Consider the following 19,695-nt stretch of genomic DNA (forward strand, 5'->3'; position numbering starts at 1 on the left):
ATCCGGATTTAGTAATCCTTTTTTTTTTGCGATCCGTCATCACGTAATCCAGTTTACTTTTGAGGCAGTTTTTCAAAGCAACATCGGATTGGATCAATCTGATCCGGATAGGAACTTTTCAGGATCACCAAATCTGGATAACCAGTGCTCAAACAGGATAGGAAATCACAATGTAGAACTATAGATATGTAAAGAGCAACAAGTAGAATAGCCAGTGTGGGGTCAATATAAGTTTATTTATATTTGAAATGAAAACAATCATCATCTTTGTTTGATGAAGGGCGCTTCAAGCCTTTACTCTGAGATTGCAAGTACTTAGCAAATAAATACTTGGCCTATTTTTAATATGCGTAGGATGGGTCTAGGCTAAATACCCACCATTTTTTCCCCCACAGGAATCCCGAGGGTGATTGACCGTACTCATATCCCCATTAAGAGCGCCCCTGGGGGAACATGAGGGGAGTTAGGCCTATGTGAACAAGAAAGTCATTTCACAGCATTAATATTCAGTTATTTGATCATTAAATTCATACAGGTAGCCACACAACCTAGGTGTTTTATGGAGTAGATCTAAAATAATGAATAGTGAGTAATGGGTCAATTTCAGAGATGTAGTCCATGCGTAGGCTATAACTGAATTATCTTAATTGTTTTCACATATTTAGATACACTATTTTACTTGTCTTTACATCTCAATCATACAACAAATAAAAGAAGAGTCTGTAAGCCAAAATAGAGAACATATGACAAGAACACTGCTCTCACGAATTTACTCTGTCCGCAATACGCTGCCAGCAAGCCTCCCAGTCTTTGTTGGCTGCCACGGTGTTGGATTTAATAGTTAACATTTCTTTAAACTTAGAATTCTCATATTCTTTCTACATAAAGGTGCATTCGTCCTGTAAAGAAGACGGAGCACGAGCTATTGTGCAAAAACTCAACTTGCGTTGCTGAATGCGCCTCTTTTATGCGAACACGCACAAACTCCACAAGTTAAAGCAGTCAACTAACAAACATCTAAAATAAATCATCGTCGTAGTACCGTTTAACACCACTTCAGGCATTCAGAGTTTGTGGTGTGGTTGATGCGGAGAACATAAGCAAAACACGGTGTAGTGGAATTTCACATAGATATTGACAGATTAATAACACAAAGACACCATAATTTACATAGTATACCTGAGTCATTTATTATGTTTTAACTGCATGGACAGTCCACATGCAAGGAATCTCTCCCGAATGACCTGATCCCTCCTGCTTCTATAGAATCTATCATTGTAATCTCAACCTATGGAAGTTAAGACAATTACTCCACCATTGTATTACATCCTGAGGCCCACATAAGGGCTTCAGACAATGAGGCACTGAATCTTGCCAAACAGGGCAAGTGGTACACCACCGGAGGTACAGCAGGAACACAAGGACAGGATGAATATCTTTTGGGTGTAAAGTGGAGAGCAGGTACATGGAGGGAATTGCAGAGGTACATGAAAATGGGGACAGTAGAAACAATTGACCTCTAACACCTTGGCCTGATTGTCGCATTATTCAAGAGAGGCCTCTGTGCTAGAAAAATAACATATGGAAAGGATTATAATGGAAAGGCTAGAGAAGTACAATTTCTCCCACAACAGTCTGCCGCACAATCCTCAAGGTGCTTCTTGCTCTAACATAGCTTCCTGATACATGGGTTGTGTTCCTTGGCCACTTACCCATGCAGTCTATTAAAGAGGGCTTTTCTGAAAGAGCAGACAGACAATAACATACGTTGACTACTTCATCTATAGATATTGCAGACCCTGTGACGTTTACTGTTGTACTATAAATACAGCATACTCCTTTCATAGGGTTTCCCCGAGTTATCGGTTCCATACATTGCACCCATATTCCGATGAGCAGTTTCATAAGGACTTTAATGTTTGGAATGTCAAATATAAATCAATGTAATTTTAAACATCAGATTTGTATATTCCATTAGCTTGATAAATGGCACACAAATTGAATGAATGAAAGTAAACAATAACATAAAATAGGTTTCAAGGTTTAGACAGTTCTATTTGTTTGATCGTTTATATTTAATAATGCCCCCCGCGACCTGGCCCCGGATGAAGCAGAAGAAGACATTTAAAAATAACATCATACTGTACAATGAACATCAAGTGGTTTATACTTTGATACAAATACATTTCAGATGATTTGATGTGTATTCTTTGGCCTGTTTCTGAGTAAGCTTCACATTATTTAATTCTGCAAGAACAAAAACACAAATCATTAGTTAAAAGCATAAATCATTCATCAGTCTCTGTATTCTCTTGTGTGATTTCAGTTCCTTTAACTGGGAAAATGTCATTCCACAATGAGAGCAGTGGAAGGTTTCTTCTTTTGGATGTATTCTTTCATGCCATTTTAGCATTGTTAAACGATCATATCCTTTTCCACACTGGGAACATTGGAAACGCTTCTCTTCTCTGTGGATCCACTCATGTAATTTCAGGCTCTTTAACCTTTTAAATGTCTTTCCACAATGAGAACACGGGAAACTTTCTCTAGTGTGGTTTCTCTCATGTAATTTCAGGCTCTTTAACCTCAGAAACTTCATTCCGCAGTGAGAACACTGGAAACGCTTCTCTGCAGTGTGGATCAACTCATGTAATTTCACGCACTGTGACCTCAGAAACTTCCTTCCGCAGTGAGAACACTGGAAACGCTTCTCTGCAGTGTGGATCAACTCATGTAATTTCAGGCACCGTAACCTCAGAAACTTCTTTCCGCAGTGAGAACACTGGAAACGCTTCTCTGCAGTGTGGATCCACTCATGTAAGTTCAGGCGCTTTAACGTGTTAAATGTCTTTCCACAATGAGAACACGGCAAACCCTCTCCAGTGTGTTCTATCTCATGGGATTTCAGGGCATGTAACCTCATAAACTTCTTTCCACAATGGGAACAGTGTAAAGGCCTTTCTCCTCTGTGTATTCTCATATGTTCTTTCATGTACCCTAAACTAAAAAATCTCTTCCCACAGTGGGAGCATTGGTGTTGTCCCACTGGTTTGGCCATCTCTGGCTCTGGTTCCTCTAAAATACTCTTTCTGTTGTCAGAGTTACATTCTGGTATCTCTCCTACAAAAGACAAACAAGGAGTATTTATTTTTGAAAGACTTGAACCTTCCTCAATGTAAAACAGGTAGAACATGGATCCTGACTGATTGAAAACCAACAGTTACGATAATCCAGTGGGCTTAGTAATACTGTTAATTACCAGCTAATTAGACCTGCACATCCACTGTCCAACAGACTAATCATACAACTTAAAAACTGAATAAAAAAACAAAAATAAACATTCTGGGATTTAAGCACAACATTTGGTTTGTAAAATGTCTCACCAACAATGTTGCAATTTCATGTGAAAATAAAACATTTATACTGAATATTGGTCTGGTTCTGTATGGTATTATAAAATATGTCCACTCAGTATGGGTCTGGTTCTGTAAGGTAATATAAAATACATCTAATGATAGATAGTGTGGCGTTTTTTAACATAATATTGAGTGGACACAATTAGAAAGCAGAGGCCCCTCGACTCCGTCCTTCTCTTTCAATGAAGTGATGAGAAGAAACTGTTATAAAACGGAGAAAAGCACAGCCTCTACACATCATGTTACAGACACTGCACCCCAGCGGTCTAACAACACCAATGTGATTGCGTCTTGATATGTCAGGGAAACTCATAGATGGGACATACATGTGGCACCAGCCTATGTATTATCCATGGAGAAACTAAAACTAACTCACTAGTCCAGTCCCCAGTACTCGTGTCTTCTTCCTCTTCTCGCCCTTTCACCGTGACAGTCATCTGTTCTTCCCCCTCGTCATACACTCTCAAAGCTTCCTCCTCATCCTTCCAATTCACAGTGAAAGTAATCTTGTTCCCCAACTCGTCCTCCTCCACTTTAACTTCTTCTGCTTTCACTGTGACTTCCTCCCCCTTTACCTTCCCCGTACTATCCTCTTCCTCTTTTACAACAATCTTCAGCCTCAGAGATCCTTTCTCCGTAAAGAAGACCTCTTCTCCGATAGGGAGCGAGTACCTTATTGAGCTCATAGTAGATAGCTAGTGTTAGCAACTTGCCAAGTGATAGGCTATATTAACCAGCTAGCAGCCTTACAACGTAAATATGAAAGTGTATTGAATAAAACACCCTACTATTTAACACTTGGTTACGTAGATAGAAAATAACCAAAAAAGCTATGCTGGCTAGCAAGCTACTGAGGCGGTCGAATAATGTTGGTGAAAATGCGTTGCACTCCCGTCTCGTAGATTATACGTCACTTCTTCTTTGTCAGGGCTTGATCAACAACAATGGCCGTTTATCAACGTACTTGTGTCCTTCAGAACAACGTTCTTGCCAAGCGTCCTTGAGAGTATTGTCTTGCGAGAACACCTACCTAGATTGAGCTGCATGTGTACTTGGCTATTGCGCAATACTGTATGCTTTACCTATAGGCTCAAATGACTGCCAGATGTCTTGTGTGTAAATAAAGCAATGTGCACACCTGTAACTCACAATCCACACGACGGTTTTGCATTTCGTAGTTGTATTTAAAGATATGTGAATGCGTGATTAAAGACTTAAATGAGCAAACAATTTGCATCTGTACAAATAATTTTTTTGCAAGTATTCCAAAAATATTTACATATACACGACTTTAGAATTACACATACTTACTATCTCCTAGTGGTATGCTAAAAATTACAAGTACAGATTATTCATTACATATTCACAACTCAAGAAATACAAGTATGCAAATCTAAAGCACTTGCAAATATTTATGGCAGTCATTTTCTTTGACCCCCTATCAGGAATGAACGAGATCTCAAGTTAAAGTGGTTGTATCTGTAAATCGCGAGTTGTGTTTGTATTTGGTGATTTGTCGGCGTAATAAAGGAGTTGTGTGTGTAAATATTTTTTTAATACTTGATAAAACATTTTTTACAGATACTAAAAGAATACAACTACGAAATGCAAAACCGTGGTATGGATCGTGATTTACAGGTGTGGAAATCGCTTTATTTACCCACAAGACATTTGGCAGTCATTTAAGCCCATACTTTTCCTGCTTTCCTGACGTCTCGAAATACATTCTGGGATATCAGATGCGTTCTCGCTGAACAAGTCACTAACCCATGCATCCTCGATAAGAGGCGGATGAAGTACACATCCGGGCATTTTAGGCGTTCTTGGTAACTTGGGTTCTTTAGATTTTATATTACTAAGGCACCATACTCCGTGAAGCTAACCTGCTCTCTAGCAGGTTTCATTCAACTAACCCTGAGTTTGTCCTACTCTTTCACTGAAACCTCTCTGAACGTGTCAGACAGGGTGTCTTTTTCTCAAAGAGACACTTGAAGCACAAATACTCTGCAGAGTCGGTAGTGACTCTTGAAGCACAAATACAATCTCAGTCGGTTTTATAATTCCCTAATGTTTATCTGTTATAGCATTACCGTTTTTCTGCCCAATTGATCATTCATCTGAACAATATTCTCAGCCCTCATATCGTTTCTATGATACATCGTGGACATGCTCTCAGTTCGGAAACAAATACTTTGTATTGCAGTTTTCTGTATAACATCGGTGAGCATATGTCCAAGGCAACCGTCTCTGTGTGGCTGTCATAGATGTGACTCTTGCACTGAAAAGTTTTCTGTACACATTTGTAGTGTTCCCAAGTCACAGACCCACGAGACCCATCAAAAATGAATTCCACAGAATTGCAGGTATCAGTCTAAGCAGTAATCTGTTTATTTAGTATGAAGCTTTGAGACTAGAAGCACTAATCAGTTAATATTTTAGGGTGTCCAGGGATTGGCTGCATAGATGGCACTCATACTCCTATCACAGCTCCTTTCCACAGCGTTAATGTGCAGACAGGCCAGCAAATAATTGTAATTATTTTGGAGAATTGAACTTCTGTTTTGCTTAAATTTCATTTACTACTTAAATATATGTTGAATATAGCCACTAAAAGGTGTTTAATTAGGTAGGGGAAGCTTTATGTATATTATTGCTATATTTTTGCTTTATATATATCTTAATTCTTACTATGCAGATGTGTGCAATGTCACTGTTCAGAATGACACTGTGTTATTCGGTGCATTTGATAAATAAACTGAACTTGATATTACACCCCCCCCCCCTTTTTTTTTTGCAATGAGCCTAAATGAAGGTTTGGTATTAAAATCTACAAACTAAACAGGGAAATTAAATGTGCAAAAACAATTATTTCAAACACAAAGATTAATGGAAAGAAAATGGTATAAGAAAATGAAATAGTCTAAATGTTTTGACCTACAAGCCGTTTCTTGTTGATGTGTTCGGTCCAGTATAGCAGAAAAGGGGTCTTCCCAGAAGGCCCGCCTATACGACCAATCAGACAAGGCACAGTAGGGTGATCCAGGAGACAACAAAACTAGTTCAATGAGACTTGCCTTTAACTTGAGGTTATTTGTAATAAATAAATAAATTAATTGTAAATATATGTCTACACACCATTATACAGTTGATATCAAAAGTCTATACACCCTTATCAACAATGCCATTTTCGTTTATCTAAAGCTTAAAATCAAAAATCATGTGAGCCATTTTTCACCTTTAACGATAACCAACGATCTTGTAAACAACAATATAAGTGAATAGCAAATGGATAATTCATTAAAAAAAAATTAAACATATCTTTCAATTAGTATTTTCAAAAGAAATCAGATCACCTCCCACATTTGGAGCCATGGCAATGTTTACTTTGGAAGGAGAATGCTACTTGCCATAAAGATACATTTTAATCTACAGTGAGGGCTGCTGAAATGCTTGAAATACCTGTGTGTATTCTCTCATGTGATTTCATGTTTGCTAATCGGAAAAATCTTTTTTCACAGTGTACGCACTTGTAAGGCTTCTCTCCAGTATGAATCCTCTCATGTTCTTTCAGGTTGCCTAGCTGAATAAAGCTCTTTTCACACTGAGAGCATTTGTAAGGCTTCTCTTCTGTGTGTATCTTCTTATGTTCTTTCAGGTGTCTTGACAAGGTAAAACTCTTCCCACATTGGAAGCAGTGATGAGGCTTCTCTCCTGTGTGTATTCTCTCATGTTCTTTCAGGTTTCCAAGATGGTTAAATCTCTTTTCACACTGTGAGCATTTGTAAGGCTTCTCTCCCGTATGTATTCGCTCATGTTCTTTTAGATTTTCTAGACGGTCAAATCTCTTTTCACACTGTGAGCAGTTGAAAGGCTTCTCTCCTGTGTGTTTTCTCTTATGCCTATTCAGGCTCCCTGCTTGAGAATAACTCTTCCCACACTGAGAACATTGGTGAGTCTTCTTCCCACTGTGCACTCTCTCCTGTGACTTCTGGCCCTCTGGCTGAGTAAGGCTCTGATCCGGTTGGGACGTCTCTGGTTCTGGTTCCGTGTTTATTGGTCTTCCTCCTGAGAGAAATGGGCAATAGTGTTGACCACAATGCGAATGTTTAGAGGTAAGAGGGCAGATCCACAACAGCCAAAAGATGCAAAGCAATGTTATATTTTCGTTGCACCATTCAGTTAATCTGGCACACTAAACAAACAAGTCCAAAGCACACATGTTGACGTAGGATACTGGACGTCCTTGACCAACTTTGCCCTCCCACCCCCGACCAAGCGTGAACTTACCCGGGTCAGTGTCACCATCTACTTCCTTCTCTTCCCTGCTCTCAAGCCCTTCTTCTTTAAGGGATATTTCCTCCACCTCCTCTTTGACTACCTTCTCTTCCAACTCGTGTTTAAACGCCTTATTCATTTCTCCCTCCTCAATTCCTCTCTCCTCCTCTTCCTCTTTGACGATCACATTTAGCACCAGTGGTTGACCGCAGTCCTCCAGCTTCACTATTACCACCTCTGGACCCCCCTGTGAGCTTCTCTGGCCTGCAACACCACCACCAGAACCCTGGGACTTGGGCTCAGACATGGAAGGCTGGAGATGGATTGAAAAGTGGCTGCAGAAAAAGAAGTTAGTAGAAGTCATTGTCAATGGGAGTAACCCATTTTTTCATTGATACATAATACATCCTCATTAAATATATTAATTGTAAAAGGATTTGGTTGTAACAGTGCAGTTTGGCTAATCAAAGGTGGCTAACCTTCCACCAGGCGAACTAGTGGGTGTGGCAGAGCCCTTAAGACCCACCAGCTAAAATATCTGCCTACAGGACCACATTTCGGTGTAACTCAGGGCTGGATCAAATGCCTACACACTTAGCAGCTCACCAGATGAAGGGGCTGCTGTCGACCTAGATCATAAAGGCAGGAGATGGTGGGCCCATTTGATTAGACTCCAGCATCCTTCTTACTTTTTCAATGGACTATAAATAGGAGAGACCTACGGGAACAAGACAGCTCCTTCATCCATGTCAAGCCTTGGAACAAGACAGCTACTTCATCCAAGTCAAGCCTTGGAACAAGACAGCTACTTCATTTAGCTAGCGTTGCTAGCCTTTTATTGTCCATTTGCAAGCTAGCTCAAATAGCCATTGTTTACATATGTTCATCGGATGGAGGTGTAAAAGTACTCTAAATGTATTCTGTTTATGGACTGTATGTTAGAAAGATTGATTTTTACCTTGACTTCGCGTTGAAATAGTAATTATTGTTACTCTAGCTAGCTGCGCGTTAGCATAACATCAACACCCTTACCCGAACGGTATGTGTTGCTGAGAAAGCCAATAGATAAAACAGCTTCATATCTACGGTGAAAACCACCAGGAACGTAAACTTCCGCTTGCGTTCTAAAACCGGAAGTGACGGCGCATGTATGGTGCGGTCCGTTGGGTAGGTAGCAATCCAACGTTTTTCTAATAAAAATTAACATATAACGCAGGGAAGCTAGAATTATAATAGATATATTGATCAGGATAAATACTGCTATCAGAGTGCTAGCTCTATGAAAAGGAACGGCCAGCCACATCGAAGAAGCTAACAGTGTTATTATCATAGGTTGGGTTACTGTTTTGTTTGCTTCAGCGCTGCTAACGTGTCAGAAGCTGGGCGTTTTGGTGAGTCCTGAAAGAATATCGTCAACATTTTACAATGATAAAGGGTTAGGCTGTATGGACACGTTGGTGCCGTATGTCATTCAGTGGGGAAACACCGATCTGGTTTGTCCAGTTGTGCTACTGGGGCCTGTCATAACTTGCTAAATTGACATGTACATGTAAGAATGAGACTGAAGTGACTTGTCACCATCTGGATGTCATGTCAGAAAGACAAGCTGAAGGAAATCACTCCACCTACTTTGCCAAGCATAGCCCCAGACCACCAAATTAACCTCCAACCGCCCTGAGACAAGGCCAAGCATAGCCCAAAGAGAACTCTCCCATCACTCAAACCCCCACGAAGTCTGACACGACATGATTCAGTTTAATATAAATAATATGCAAAACCATATACATATTTGGAAATGCATTAAACCACTAAAACAGCAGCAACTGCTGGCCTCGCCCACTGGTTATCAAGTGTTATTTCCGTTTCAATGTTGGTTGTGCCAAAACTAAATGTGAAAATTCATAGTGTGTGTGTGTGTGCATGTGTGTGTGTGTGTGTGTGTGCGTGCGTGTGTGTGTGCCGTTCCAGCTTGAGCGTCATACATGGATCTCCACGTCAGTGTTAAAGATGAACCCACTAGTGATGGCGAACCTACGTATGGCTGGCGCACCCCTCTCCAGACCTCGGAAATGGACTCAAGTCCCAAAGGTAAACCTCGACGTCTTGTTTTCTGTTTCATTTCTGAACATAGCATATCATTAGTTTAGCACAATTGCTGAAAGCCTCCAAGTACAGTAGCCAGTGCCTCTGTACCTGGAGAAACTCTGATACAGCCCATACTTTCCATTTTATTTGACTGAACCCAGGGTTGTCATAGGCTGTGGTGTTCCTCTCTGACGACATGACCAGCAAAGGGGCAAGATGGCTCTTGAAATGGTTACTGTAAGATGTAGAGATTTGGCTTGTTTTGTCCATGTCAATGAGTCAGATTTGTACATTTCTGTGTGACATTAGCATATTATTAGTTTAGAACCAGTGCTGCAGGGTTGCGTGTTTGGAAACAGGTTTGTAGTAACAAATCTATGGTGTTGACAAAAACACCCGGCAGGAATAAACAATTGCAGTAAGACCCAAAGGTTCTACAAAACCTTACGGAGGATTCCCGCTGTCCCTTATGATTCTGAGACTTACAGCTTTTAAATACTTTATTATTAAGCTTTTCATTACTTAATCTAGGTATTTTGCTGGTACGGTTCCAGAAGTTTGCAACCCTGATTTTATCCCAGCTTCAGGTGTCGTCGACCATTTGGATTTGGAACCTGGGCACTTGCCGAATGTCAGTGAGGAAGGCAAATCCATATTCAGTGTGATTGTCAAAGACGAAGAGGGAAGTGAGGATGAAGAAGAGAGAGATGAGGAGGATGACGTGGTTGACCAAGGTAAATGTCAAATTGATTGGATGTTGGGTTAGCGACCGTGTTAGTAATGTCAGTAGAATTTAGTGTGACGTGCATTCACAAGTATGCTTTTTGTGTCATATATTTGTTCAAAAGCTGAAAATAACACTGTGAAATACTTTGTAATACTTTTTCTCTCGAGGTTCAGACCCAGACTACATGCCAAGTCCCGCATTGGTACTGAACACAAAGGAACCCGCCACGAAGAAGGCGGACAGAACCACAAAGAGACTTCACCACTGCGCCGACTGCGGGAAGACCTTCGAGCGGCTGTCGCGTCTGAAGAGGCACGAGCCGTCCCACCGGAGGAACACCAAGCACCCGTGCCTCGACTGTGACCAGTCATTCGCCAACCTCACAGACCTGAAGAGACACAAGGCGACGCACAGGAGCCGAGAGAGGCCGTCACACAAATGTCCCCAGTGCGGAAAGGTTTTTGAGAAGCTCTCGCGCCTCCGCAGGTAAGCCAATGTCGCCAAAGACGTCTTGGGAAACCCAGTGGAAGTGGACAGGGATTTAGAAGGCCCGGCGACCACTCGGCTTGTGTTTTTAGTTTATTTAAAAATGTTTTTAACCGGCATTAGTGCAATGTTGGGAAATCAACTGAAGCTTCTGAAGCTAACTTCCTCATACTGGGTTAAAGAGTCAATTCAAGGTTCAAATCGAGTGTGACTTTTCACCCAATCCATCCAAGTGGGAGAGGATTACCTACAGCTTTTATCCAGAAATTCATCTGACTCCAGGGGGAGTGGATTTTTTAATGGCCACAATCCTGAACTCTCCTTTGATCACCCACTAATGACGCCGCACCCCATTTAGCCAGTTTACTGCAGCAAATGATGATGATGATTATGATGACACTGGCTTGGTCAGGAAGGGGTGTTTTGATGTTGTCGGTGAGAGGAGATTGAAGGGGATAATGAAGGAAGGGCATAATGGAGATGCGCATCTCAATCTGTTTCACTAAATCACCAAGAATTGAAGAAAATTGCAGCTTTGTGCATGCAAATAGCATGTAAATAAGAACGTATCCAAATGCTCACACATTTTCTGAGCAAAAATATTGCAGTTACTATAGCGTCCTGAGCATGTATTATTTAATGTTATCTAATGTTGTTTATTCTATTATTTATTTGTATCTAATGTTGGTTAGTGTATTATTCATGTGTATCTAATGTTATATCATCTATTATTTATTGGTATCTAATGTAATTTAATCTGATCTAAGGCACCAGCCCGTACACCAGAGGAGGAAGAGGACAGATCACCCGTGCCCTGTATGTGGCAAGACCTTCAAGAAGTTATCAGGCCTGCTTCGGCACGAGCGAGGACACACAGGAGAGAAACCATTCCTCTGCTCTCAGTGTGGGAAGAGCTTTGCCGACGACCGTCATCGGAAAGTCCACGAGCTAGCGCACCAAGGGAAGATGGACAGGCCGCATCGCTGTTCCGAATGCGGCAACTGTTTCCCCAAACTGTCTGAGCTTCGGCGCCACCAACGGGCACACACAGGAGAGAAACCCCACCATTGTCCCGACTGTGGGAAGACTTACTCCCGTTCAGAGACCCTCAAAAGGCACCAGCTAACTCATACGGGAGAGAGACCCCACCTCTGTCCCGACTGTGGAAAAAGCTTCATTGACTTGCCACAGTTGAAATCCCACATACGGATTCACACGGGAGAGAAACCATTTCACTGTACCGTGTGCGGGAAGGCTTTCTCACAAAGAAGCAACATGAAGGCACATCATAGGACTCACACTGGGGAAAAACCTTACCACTGTGCCGACTGCGGGGCTGGTCTCTCAACATCTTCCAGCTTGAAAGAGCACCAGCTAATTCACACGGGAGAGCGGCCCTTCCAGTGTGTCGTCTGTTTCAAAAGTTTTCTTCACATCTGGAGACTCCGAAAACACCAGAAGATACATACACGCACACCGGAGTAACACACACACACCAACCACAAATCAAGTCTATCCATTCTTGGAAAGAAAGAATAACATTATATCTTTATACTGCCAACATGTTGACAAGTTGACTGAACAGGTGTTTGACGATACTTTGGTTAACTACAACAACAGCCTTTCTCGGTTTACTGCATCACCAACTGATTTTCACTTTACCCAGGCTGCTACTGAAGTACCCCTTGAGCATTTTACTGAATGACGGAAATGGAGAGTGGTAGTAACATTTTCTGTTTTACAACAGAAACAGTGTAAGGAATGAACCAATGGTACATGACACCTCAGAAAGGACTGGGACAGCCAATATGACCGGACCGCTTCAGGGTAAAGATGATCACTTAATTTAACCAAGATCCCAAGATCCAACAGAGTTTTGACTTTGCTTTTTTTCTGGTGCGAAAGACAGTCTCTGGTTGGAGCAGGGTGATTCTTACTGTGGGAACTGTGATTGTAAAATGGTTGACCAGGGCGTTGTAGGAATGGCAAAATTAAAGCAAATCACTTTTAACTGCTCTAATTGCGTTGGTAACCGGTTTATAAACACAATGAGGCAATCTTGGGCGTCTTTGATATCTGGCCAATGTACCTCAGCTAAGCACTGTGTCCAGGAGCTCCGTAGTGTGTTGTGCCGAAGAACAGCTCTTAGCCATGGCATATTGGCCATATACCTCAACCCTTGTGCCTTATTGCTTACTTAATACATGGATCCACAGGGGGTCCTGGCACAGGTTTGAGAACCACTGGTCAAGAGATGGGTGTAACGGGGTCTACCCGCCAGGCTAGCAGGGGCTGATGACCTGTGATCATGTTACTGCGATGTAATGGGGTCTACCCGCCTGGCTAGCAGGGGCTGATGACCTGTGATCATGTTACTGCTAGTAATGGGATTCTACCCACCAGGCTAGCAGGGGCTGATGACCTGTGATCATGTTTCTGCTGGTAATGGGATTCTACCCACCAGTCTAACAGAGGCTGATGACCTGTGATCATGTTACTGCTAGTAATGGGATTCTACCTGCCAGGCTCGCAGTGGCTGATGACCTGTGATCATGTTTCTGCGGGTAATGGGATTCTACCCACCAGGCTAGCAGGGGGTGATGACCTGTGATCATGTTACTGTGGGTAACGGGGTTCTACCCACCAGGCTAGCAGGGGCTGATGACCTGTGATCATGTTAATGGGGCTAATTGGATTCTACCCACCTGGCTAGCAGGGGGTGATGACCTGTGATCATGTTACTGTGGGTAACGGGGTTCTACCCACCAGGCTAGCAGGGGCTGATGACCTGTGATCATGTTACTGTGGGTAATGGGATTCTACCTACCAGGCTAGCAGGGGCTGATGACCTGTGATCATGTTACTGTGGGTAATGGGATTCTACCTACCAGGCTAGCAGGGGCTGATGACCTGTGATCATGTTACTGTGGCAATCTGTCTTTGTGGTGATGTCACTCGCTAATGAGTGTTAGCCAAAATAAAGCTTAATATATCCCGATTCAAATCTACTGTTGGTCAGCTTGCATTTTTATTGACTACCTAAACATTTTACTTTACGTATGAATAGAAATAAATATAAAATGAATGGTATTTTACTGTGATTGTGAGAGATATCTTATTGTAATTCCTCTTCATGCTGTCCCCATTGTTTTACGCTTTTTATATAACAAACTACAACACAAACGTTAAACATGATTGATCTATCTACTGTATGTTCAGAAAGAACACCCCAAGCCAGGTGCTTTATGAAAACTGTCTTGGCCTTTATTCTTAATTGTAAAAAAAATTTTAAAAAAATTGACACAATGTATATTTTTTATCTACAGGCATACTTTTAAGTTTTTGTGTGTGCGAAAAATTAAATTAAAACATGAGTGGAGTATTAATGGTCGGAGTGTCTGAAGGAGTGGGAATACACCCTCTTTTAATTGTATTTCTGTGTTGTGTGAGTGGAATAATGTTAATTTTCCATTCCCTTTGGTGTAATATACTTTGAAGTTTTAGTTAAAGAAAGCACCTTCGGCGTCTATCTAGTGATTTCGGTGATTGCTACGTTGTGAGATTACCAACCTATTGAAGTTAAAGTTATTAGAGGTGTGTGATCGCCCAGCTTTGTTTTTAATAACTATGATATAGATTCGTTTGCTTTAGGTGTAGCATGGATTTATAAATAAAATTACTATCTTATTAATCTAGAATCCCTTCCATTGAAATTACTAATAATATCCTTCCGAGGCCACTTTGCGAGATGTCATTTTACACGTGTCATTTGTCATGTCCTATTCTTCGTATTACACAGCCTACACAGTAAAAACAATGAACTGTCGGACGTTGTGCAGGTTCCTTGTTTCCTATACACGCCGTAGGAATGAACCAGAACATAACGCAGATGTACTGAAATATACATTTGTCTGATCCGGCGGATTTCAAATCCTCTCTACGCGCCTGCGCACGTGCATATCGAAACTTAAGAGTTAGTGCCAAGGAATTCCCCGTGTTTTCATTTGGTTGTACATTTCTTTGTTTCATTAGCTCACATATGTGTGTTTGTTAGCAAGACCGCATTCGGTGTATGAGTGGAGATAGATTTCTGTGTTCCACATTTTTCATTTTCCTTTCTCAAACGGCCTTTGAGTGAGACCGACCGAAAATTGGCGCCACTGCTGTGGGGCGATAACCAGGAAACGCAGACCGACCAAACCCGTATGTTTATCATATATCGAGATAAAATAGGTAAGACGACGATTTTGTGTATCCATAAAGTGTAACTATTGCCTGTTCAATAATCTCCTTAAAAAGTACGCAATTGGAACTAAACTTTGTTCTGCCTCCGTGCGCCCTATGAGCGCCCCGGTTTTGATTGAGCCTAATATTAATACTATTTCACCCTTAAACAGTGTGACATCTGTAGGATGATTGTTGTGTTGAAGCAGGGGTGTTGAAGCATCTTGCCAGAAACTAGGATGCTGGATCGAAGAGCTGGCGGCGTCACACATTCTATTGTCCTTGAACAGGACTTGTGAAACCCTGTGAATCCGGGTTGCTCATCGTGTCAAGCTCTCCCAACTTTTTGATGGAAGAACCGTTGAATTTCTCCGCCAGGCAGGCATATTTTGTAGATTTATACTTTTTACTCTACAAAGTAGCCAATCCATAATACGACTATTATTGTAATGCAGAGTATATCATACCCTTTGTATTTTAATCCTTGTCAAAATGCCAATTTCATTGCCAGAGGCATTCATTGTATAGTCACGTTGCTACCCATGGTAGCTGTTCCATCTTCAGTTGTCATCTCTTTCCATCCGGGTCTCAGGGGCATCCGTATTCGTAAATCTGTGACATAATTTGAGGATATGATTAGAAAACGAAAACGTTCAGCTTTGGTTTAAGGATAGGTATCACTGTACTGCCGAAACCTTAGCATCTGTTTTTCACACATTACCTACACGTGACTCTATGGGGAATGTAATGGCCCTGCATGGTGCAGTGTAATACACCATTTATTGGGACAGAAGAACAATAGGGGTAAAACTGAATCCAGTCCACCCCCCCCCCCCCCCCCCAATGTCTTTCATATATCCCCACCAATCACAACATTGCCACCAGCACACCTGTTTCATGATTTGATGCTGCAATTAGATAATCGTATACACTGGTGAAGTGATCTTCACAAGAATTATGCAAAAATTAACCAACATCATAACACTCATTTAAAACATTGAATATAATGATTTAAATGCCTTGAGTATGGAATGTATTGAATGGTTATTAACACAATTTTACTCAAATAAATGTCACCTATACATTTTAAGGTCCAGTGTCTACTGAAGGAGCATCTCCACGTTTTGTTATTGTAAAACCAGACTCTAAGTTACGCTGCTTTCCCACTTTCACAGCTCTTTTAGACTGGAAGATGAGTGGACTGTGGATGACGAGTGGACTGTGGATGACGAGTGGACTGTGGATGACGAGTGGACTGTGGATGACGAGTGGACTGTGAATGACGAGTCTTCAAATTCTGTAGTGAAGAAAACACCCAGTTGTGGCCACTAAAGCCTTCCCTTGTTTTCAGGAACGATCAGCCAATCAGTTGTTGAATCGAACTGACTCGACGTCTGACTCCGAATGGACCCAGGTGAGGAAGTCTCTGGAAACCTCTATCTACCAATGACCAATTTTGTTATCAACAGAGACCTGCCAATGAAGTTTGACATCCCGCCTAGTTGACTACATTAAAATAGATGGTGCGCTTAATGACAATGTTCATGTTAGTTTGCATTTTCTCCCAGTTAAGCCCTCTGACCATCTCTAGTGCTTACTTAACATGGTTTTATATGTAACACATTAATACATTTTTTCAGTTGAATTTGTGGACCGGCACAGAAGTGCGCTCATTCAGACGGTTACTATGGTGATGCCCATAGCCGATGACCTGCTCCAGAGGGGCATGATGCAAGGAGAGAAGTATGCTATCATCCATGCTGCCCGGACTAGTCAGGACCAGATGAGGGAGCTGTACAAAATCTTAAACAATGGGGAAGTCAAATCAGCATTCTACAAGATCCTCCAGGACAAAGAGAGGTTTTTGGTACAGGATCTGGGTGGGTCCATACACACAGGTGCGCGCGCGCACACACACACACCCAGCAATGCTGAATAGTTGGCTATTATAATTGTTTCCCTTCATTTTGACACATTTGCTTTTAACTGTCCAGATCCAAAATGAACATATACTTGACATTTTAGAACAAATCACAACATTTATAATAAAACCCACTGGACCACAATGTGTGATGCATGCAAACAGTGACTTTAAAATAGCACGCATTCGGTTTAACTTCAAATGATCGCATTTGAAGTCTTTGTTTGGTTGTTGTGTCCGGCTGGTGTAGTTTGTTGTTTGTGGCTGCGTCTGTAGAGCTTAACACTACCTCTGTTGCAGAAGCGACTGCTAGCAGACAGACCAGTGCCCCCGAGCAGTTGCCAGGTATTCCAGCTTTACTTGATCATTTTTAATTAGGTTTAATAATGAATACTAGTAGCATATTGATTATAATGATAACAACAAAACACTGTTTATTTTGTGTCTAGGCACAAAAAAACCAGTTCCAATTCTGCTGCTGGACACTCTGTCAAAACTGGATTCAGAGGAATTGAAGACATTCCAGTGGTACCTGAAAAGCGGTGGGGCAGGCATTAGTCCAATCCCGAAATGTGAGCTGGAGAAAGCAGACAGAATGACCACAGTGGATCAGATGGTGGAGAGATACTGCGAAGGCGGCGCCGTGAACACCACAAAGATAATTCTGAAGAAAATGGGTCGAAACAAACTGGCCAGTGACCTAGACAGCTATTAGACAAATGAACACCCACGTGGCCACAATACAGCAGGTGTCTAAAGTTCACCACGTTAGAAGTATTGAACAGGCCGGGCTATCCATCTTTTAAAATAAATGTTTTAGTAATTTAACAGAGGCTGTCATCTAGATCGACTTAAAGGAGCAGTGCCTTGTTCGAGGTCACAACGTCAGATTTCTTTATTTTAACCAAGTCAAATCGGGGATCGGAACCAGTGACCATCTGATTACTGGGCCAGAGACACCATTTTGGGAACATTTGACTATCTGATGTGTGTGTGTGACCGTCTAATTGGACCACACAACATGGGGGGGGGGGGGTGTTAGGGAAATTTCTGTAACCTGATAAAATATATTCTGAGTGAAGGACTGAGTCCCAATGTTTAAATGCATAGAGGAGTGTGGGAGAGGGGATCTGGGTTTTGTCCTAGGGGGCATTCTTGATTGGCCACAAGTAACTTAATGGTTAATCATCTACCTATCAGCAGGTTGCTCAGATGCTTTAATTCCCCCTTAAGGGTTAAGAAAGTTAACCACATGAGGGAAGACACCATGTCCCTTGTGTCAAGCCCAGGACATGTGATAGAACAAAGGGTGTGTGTTTGGTTGACATGGGACAGAGGGGCAGCATCTTACCACACCCCCTTTTCCCCTCCTTATATACTGATGCATTTCCTATACTGATTTAGAGATTATTCATTGTTACTTTGTAACCTGTGTATTCTCTCTTTGCAAGAATAAAACTGTTTACCTACCTACCATTTTCGTAAATAGTTTGGACTTTAGAAATTGCCATCACAGGTGATACAGATGAGCTGGGTCCTTAGCTACAAGCTCAAAGACTCTGGTCGGGTAAAAGTAAACACAGTGTGTGTTTGCCTCTGGAAGAGGCAGGCTGCACTGCATCAGTTTATAAAAAATACAATATGTGAGTAAGTATGTATGACTGGAGAACTGCCAACCTACTGTCTCTCCATCAGTCATTCAGTTTTCACATGGCAGACTGCAGTTTTTCAGAGACTGCTGATAACTGATTTATTGATTTGCATGCACTCACTAAACTGTGTGGTTGTTTCACCTAGCTCTTTTAAAATGTATGAAATTACTGTACTTTAAGTCGCATCTGCTAAATGACTAAAATGTAAAAATGTCAATGTAGTTTGGATCCTTTTTAACATCGGCATAGAAAATTTGTAATTGGATTTGATATTTTGTTTGGAAATAATCCAGTGGCAGATTATATTCATTTGTACAACAGTCACGATTGTTTTATTAATCCTTTTTTACAGTAGAAGTTGTCATCAAGGGCTTGATTGAATAATTGGTGAATTTTTGTTATTTGTACAACACCTTTCAAGTTCAAGGTCAGAAGGTTTATTTGTCATTTGCAATAAAAAGTTACGGCAATGAAATGATTGTTTTTTCTGTTAAAAAGTAACAGTAATTATAATAAAAAAATAAGATAACAGAATCAGTCAGTAATAACACTATACACCCCCACAAAAACCCACATCAATAATAATAACTATACAACCGTAGTGCAATGTAAAAGTAACAGGTGTGCATGGACTATGGATGGAAGGGAAGAGGGGTTCCCGAGTTGAGCAGCCTTACATCCTGTGGAAAGAAGCTGTCCGTAGCCTGTTGGTTTTGGACTGAATCGCGTATCTTCTGCCTGACGGCAGCTCGGTAAACAGTTCAGTTTGATGTAATCTAAATGACTGCAATGGAAGGAATTTCTTACTGAAATATTTAATTATCAGTATTGTAGCAGAAGTTTAAACTTTTTGAATACTCTGGCAAGTTGTCCCTGGTCTCAAAGTTAAATACATCATCAACACCATCA

General features: G+C 41.3%; 3 protein-coding genes across 6 annotated transcripts; 1 reads left to right on the forward strand and 2 right to left on the reverse strand.

Annotated features, from left to right (window-relative positions):
* Positions 1-431: 431 nt before the first annotated feature.
* On the reverse strand, positions 432-8,643 carry LOC105005712 (zinc finger protein 595). Its single transcript, XM_034294451.1, has 5 exons — positions 8,414-8,643; positions 7,704-8,026; positions 6,944-7,481; positions 6,355-6,419; positions 432-469 (listed from the first exon to the last, which is right to left on the reverse strand). Exons 1-5 carry the CDS (start codon positions 8,437-8,439, stop codon positions 432-434), a joined length of 990 nt encoding a protein of 329 aa, XP_034150342.1. The 5' UTR covers positions 8,440-8,643.
* LOC117592738 (gastrula zinc finger protein XlCGF17.1-like) lies at positions 1,895-6,126 on the reverse strand. Its single transcript, XM_010863837.3, has 2 exons — positions 3,793-6,126; positions 1,895-3,120 (listed from the first exon to the last, which is right to left on the reverse strand). The coding sequence occupies exons 1-2, from the start codon at positions 4,100-4,102 to the stop codon at positions 2,276-2,278; spliced, it is 1,155 nt and encodes a 384-aa protein (XP_010862139.1). The 5' UTR covers positions 4,103-6,126; the 3' UTR covers positions 1,895-2,275.
* A 92-nt stretch (positions 8,644-8,735) lies between the features above and the next one.
* On the forward strand, positions 8,736-14,514 carry LOC105005701 (zinc finger protein 501-like). 4 transcript variants are annotated; one of them, XM_010863834.4, is made up of 6 exons: positions 8,738-8,858; positions 9,024-9,082; positions 9,660-9,779; positions 10,358-10,510; positions 10,671-10,989; positions 11,757-14,513. In XM_010863834.4, exons 3-6 carry the CDS (start codon positions 9,674-9,676, stop codon positions 12,472-12,474), a joined length of 1,296 nt encoding a protein of 431 aa, XP_010862136.1. In that variant the 5' UTR covers positions 8,738-8,858; positions 9,024-9,082; positions 9,660-9,673; the 3' UTR covers positions 12,475-14,513. The 4 variants fall into 4 exon arrangements, with proteins under 4 accessions (XP_010862138.1, XP_010862136.1, XP_034150434.1 ...); XM_010863836.5 differs by having other exon boundaries at positions 8,736-9,082; positions 10,677-10,989; positions 11,757-14,514; XM_034294543.1 differs by having other exon boundaries at positions 8,738-9,082.
* Positions 14,515-19,695: the final 5,181 nt, after the last annotated feature.

This window comes from Esox lucius, chromosome 9 (assembly GCF_011004845.1).
Source record: "Esox lucius isolate fEsoLuc1 chromosome 9, fEsoLuc1.pri, whole genome shotgun sequence".
NCBI classification, from domain to species: Eukaryota; Metazoa; Chordata; class Actinopteri; order Esociformes; family Esocidae; genus Esox; species Esox lucius.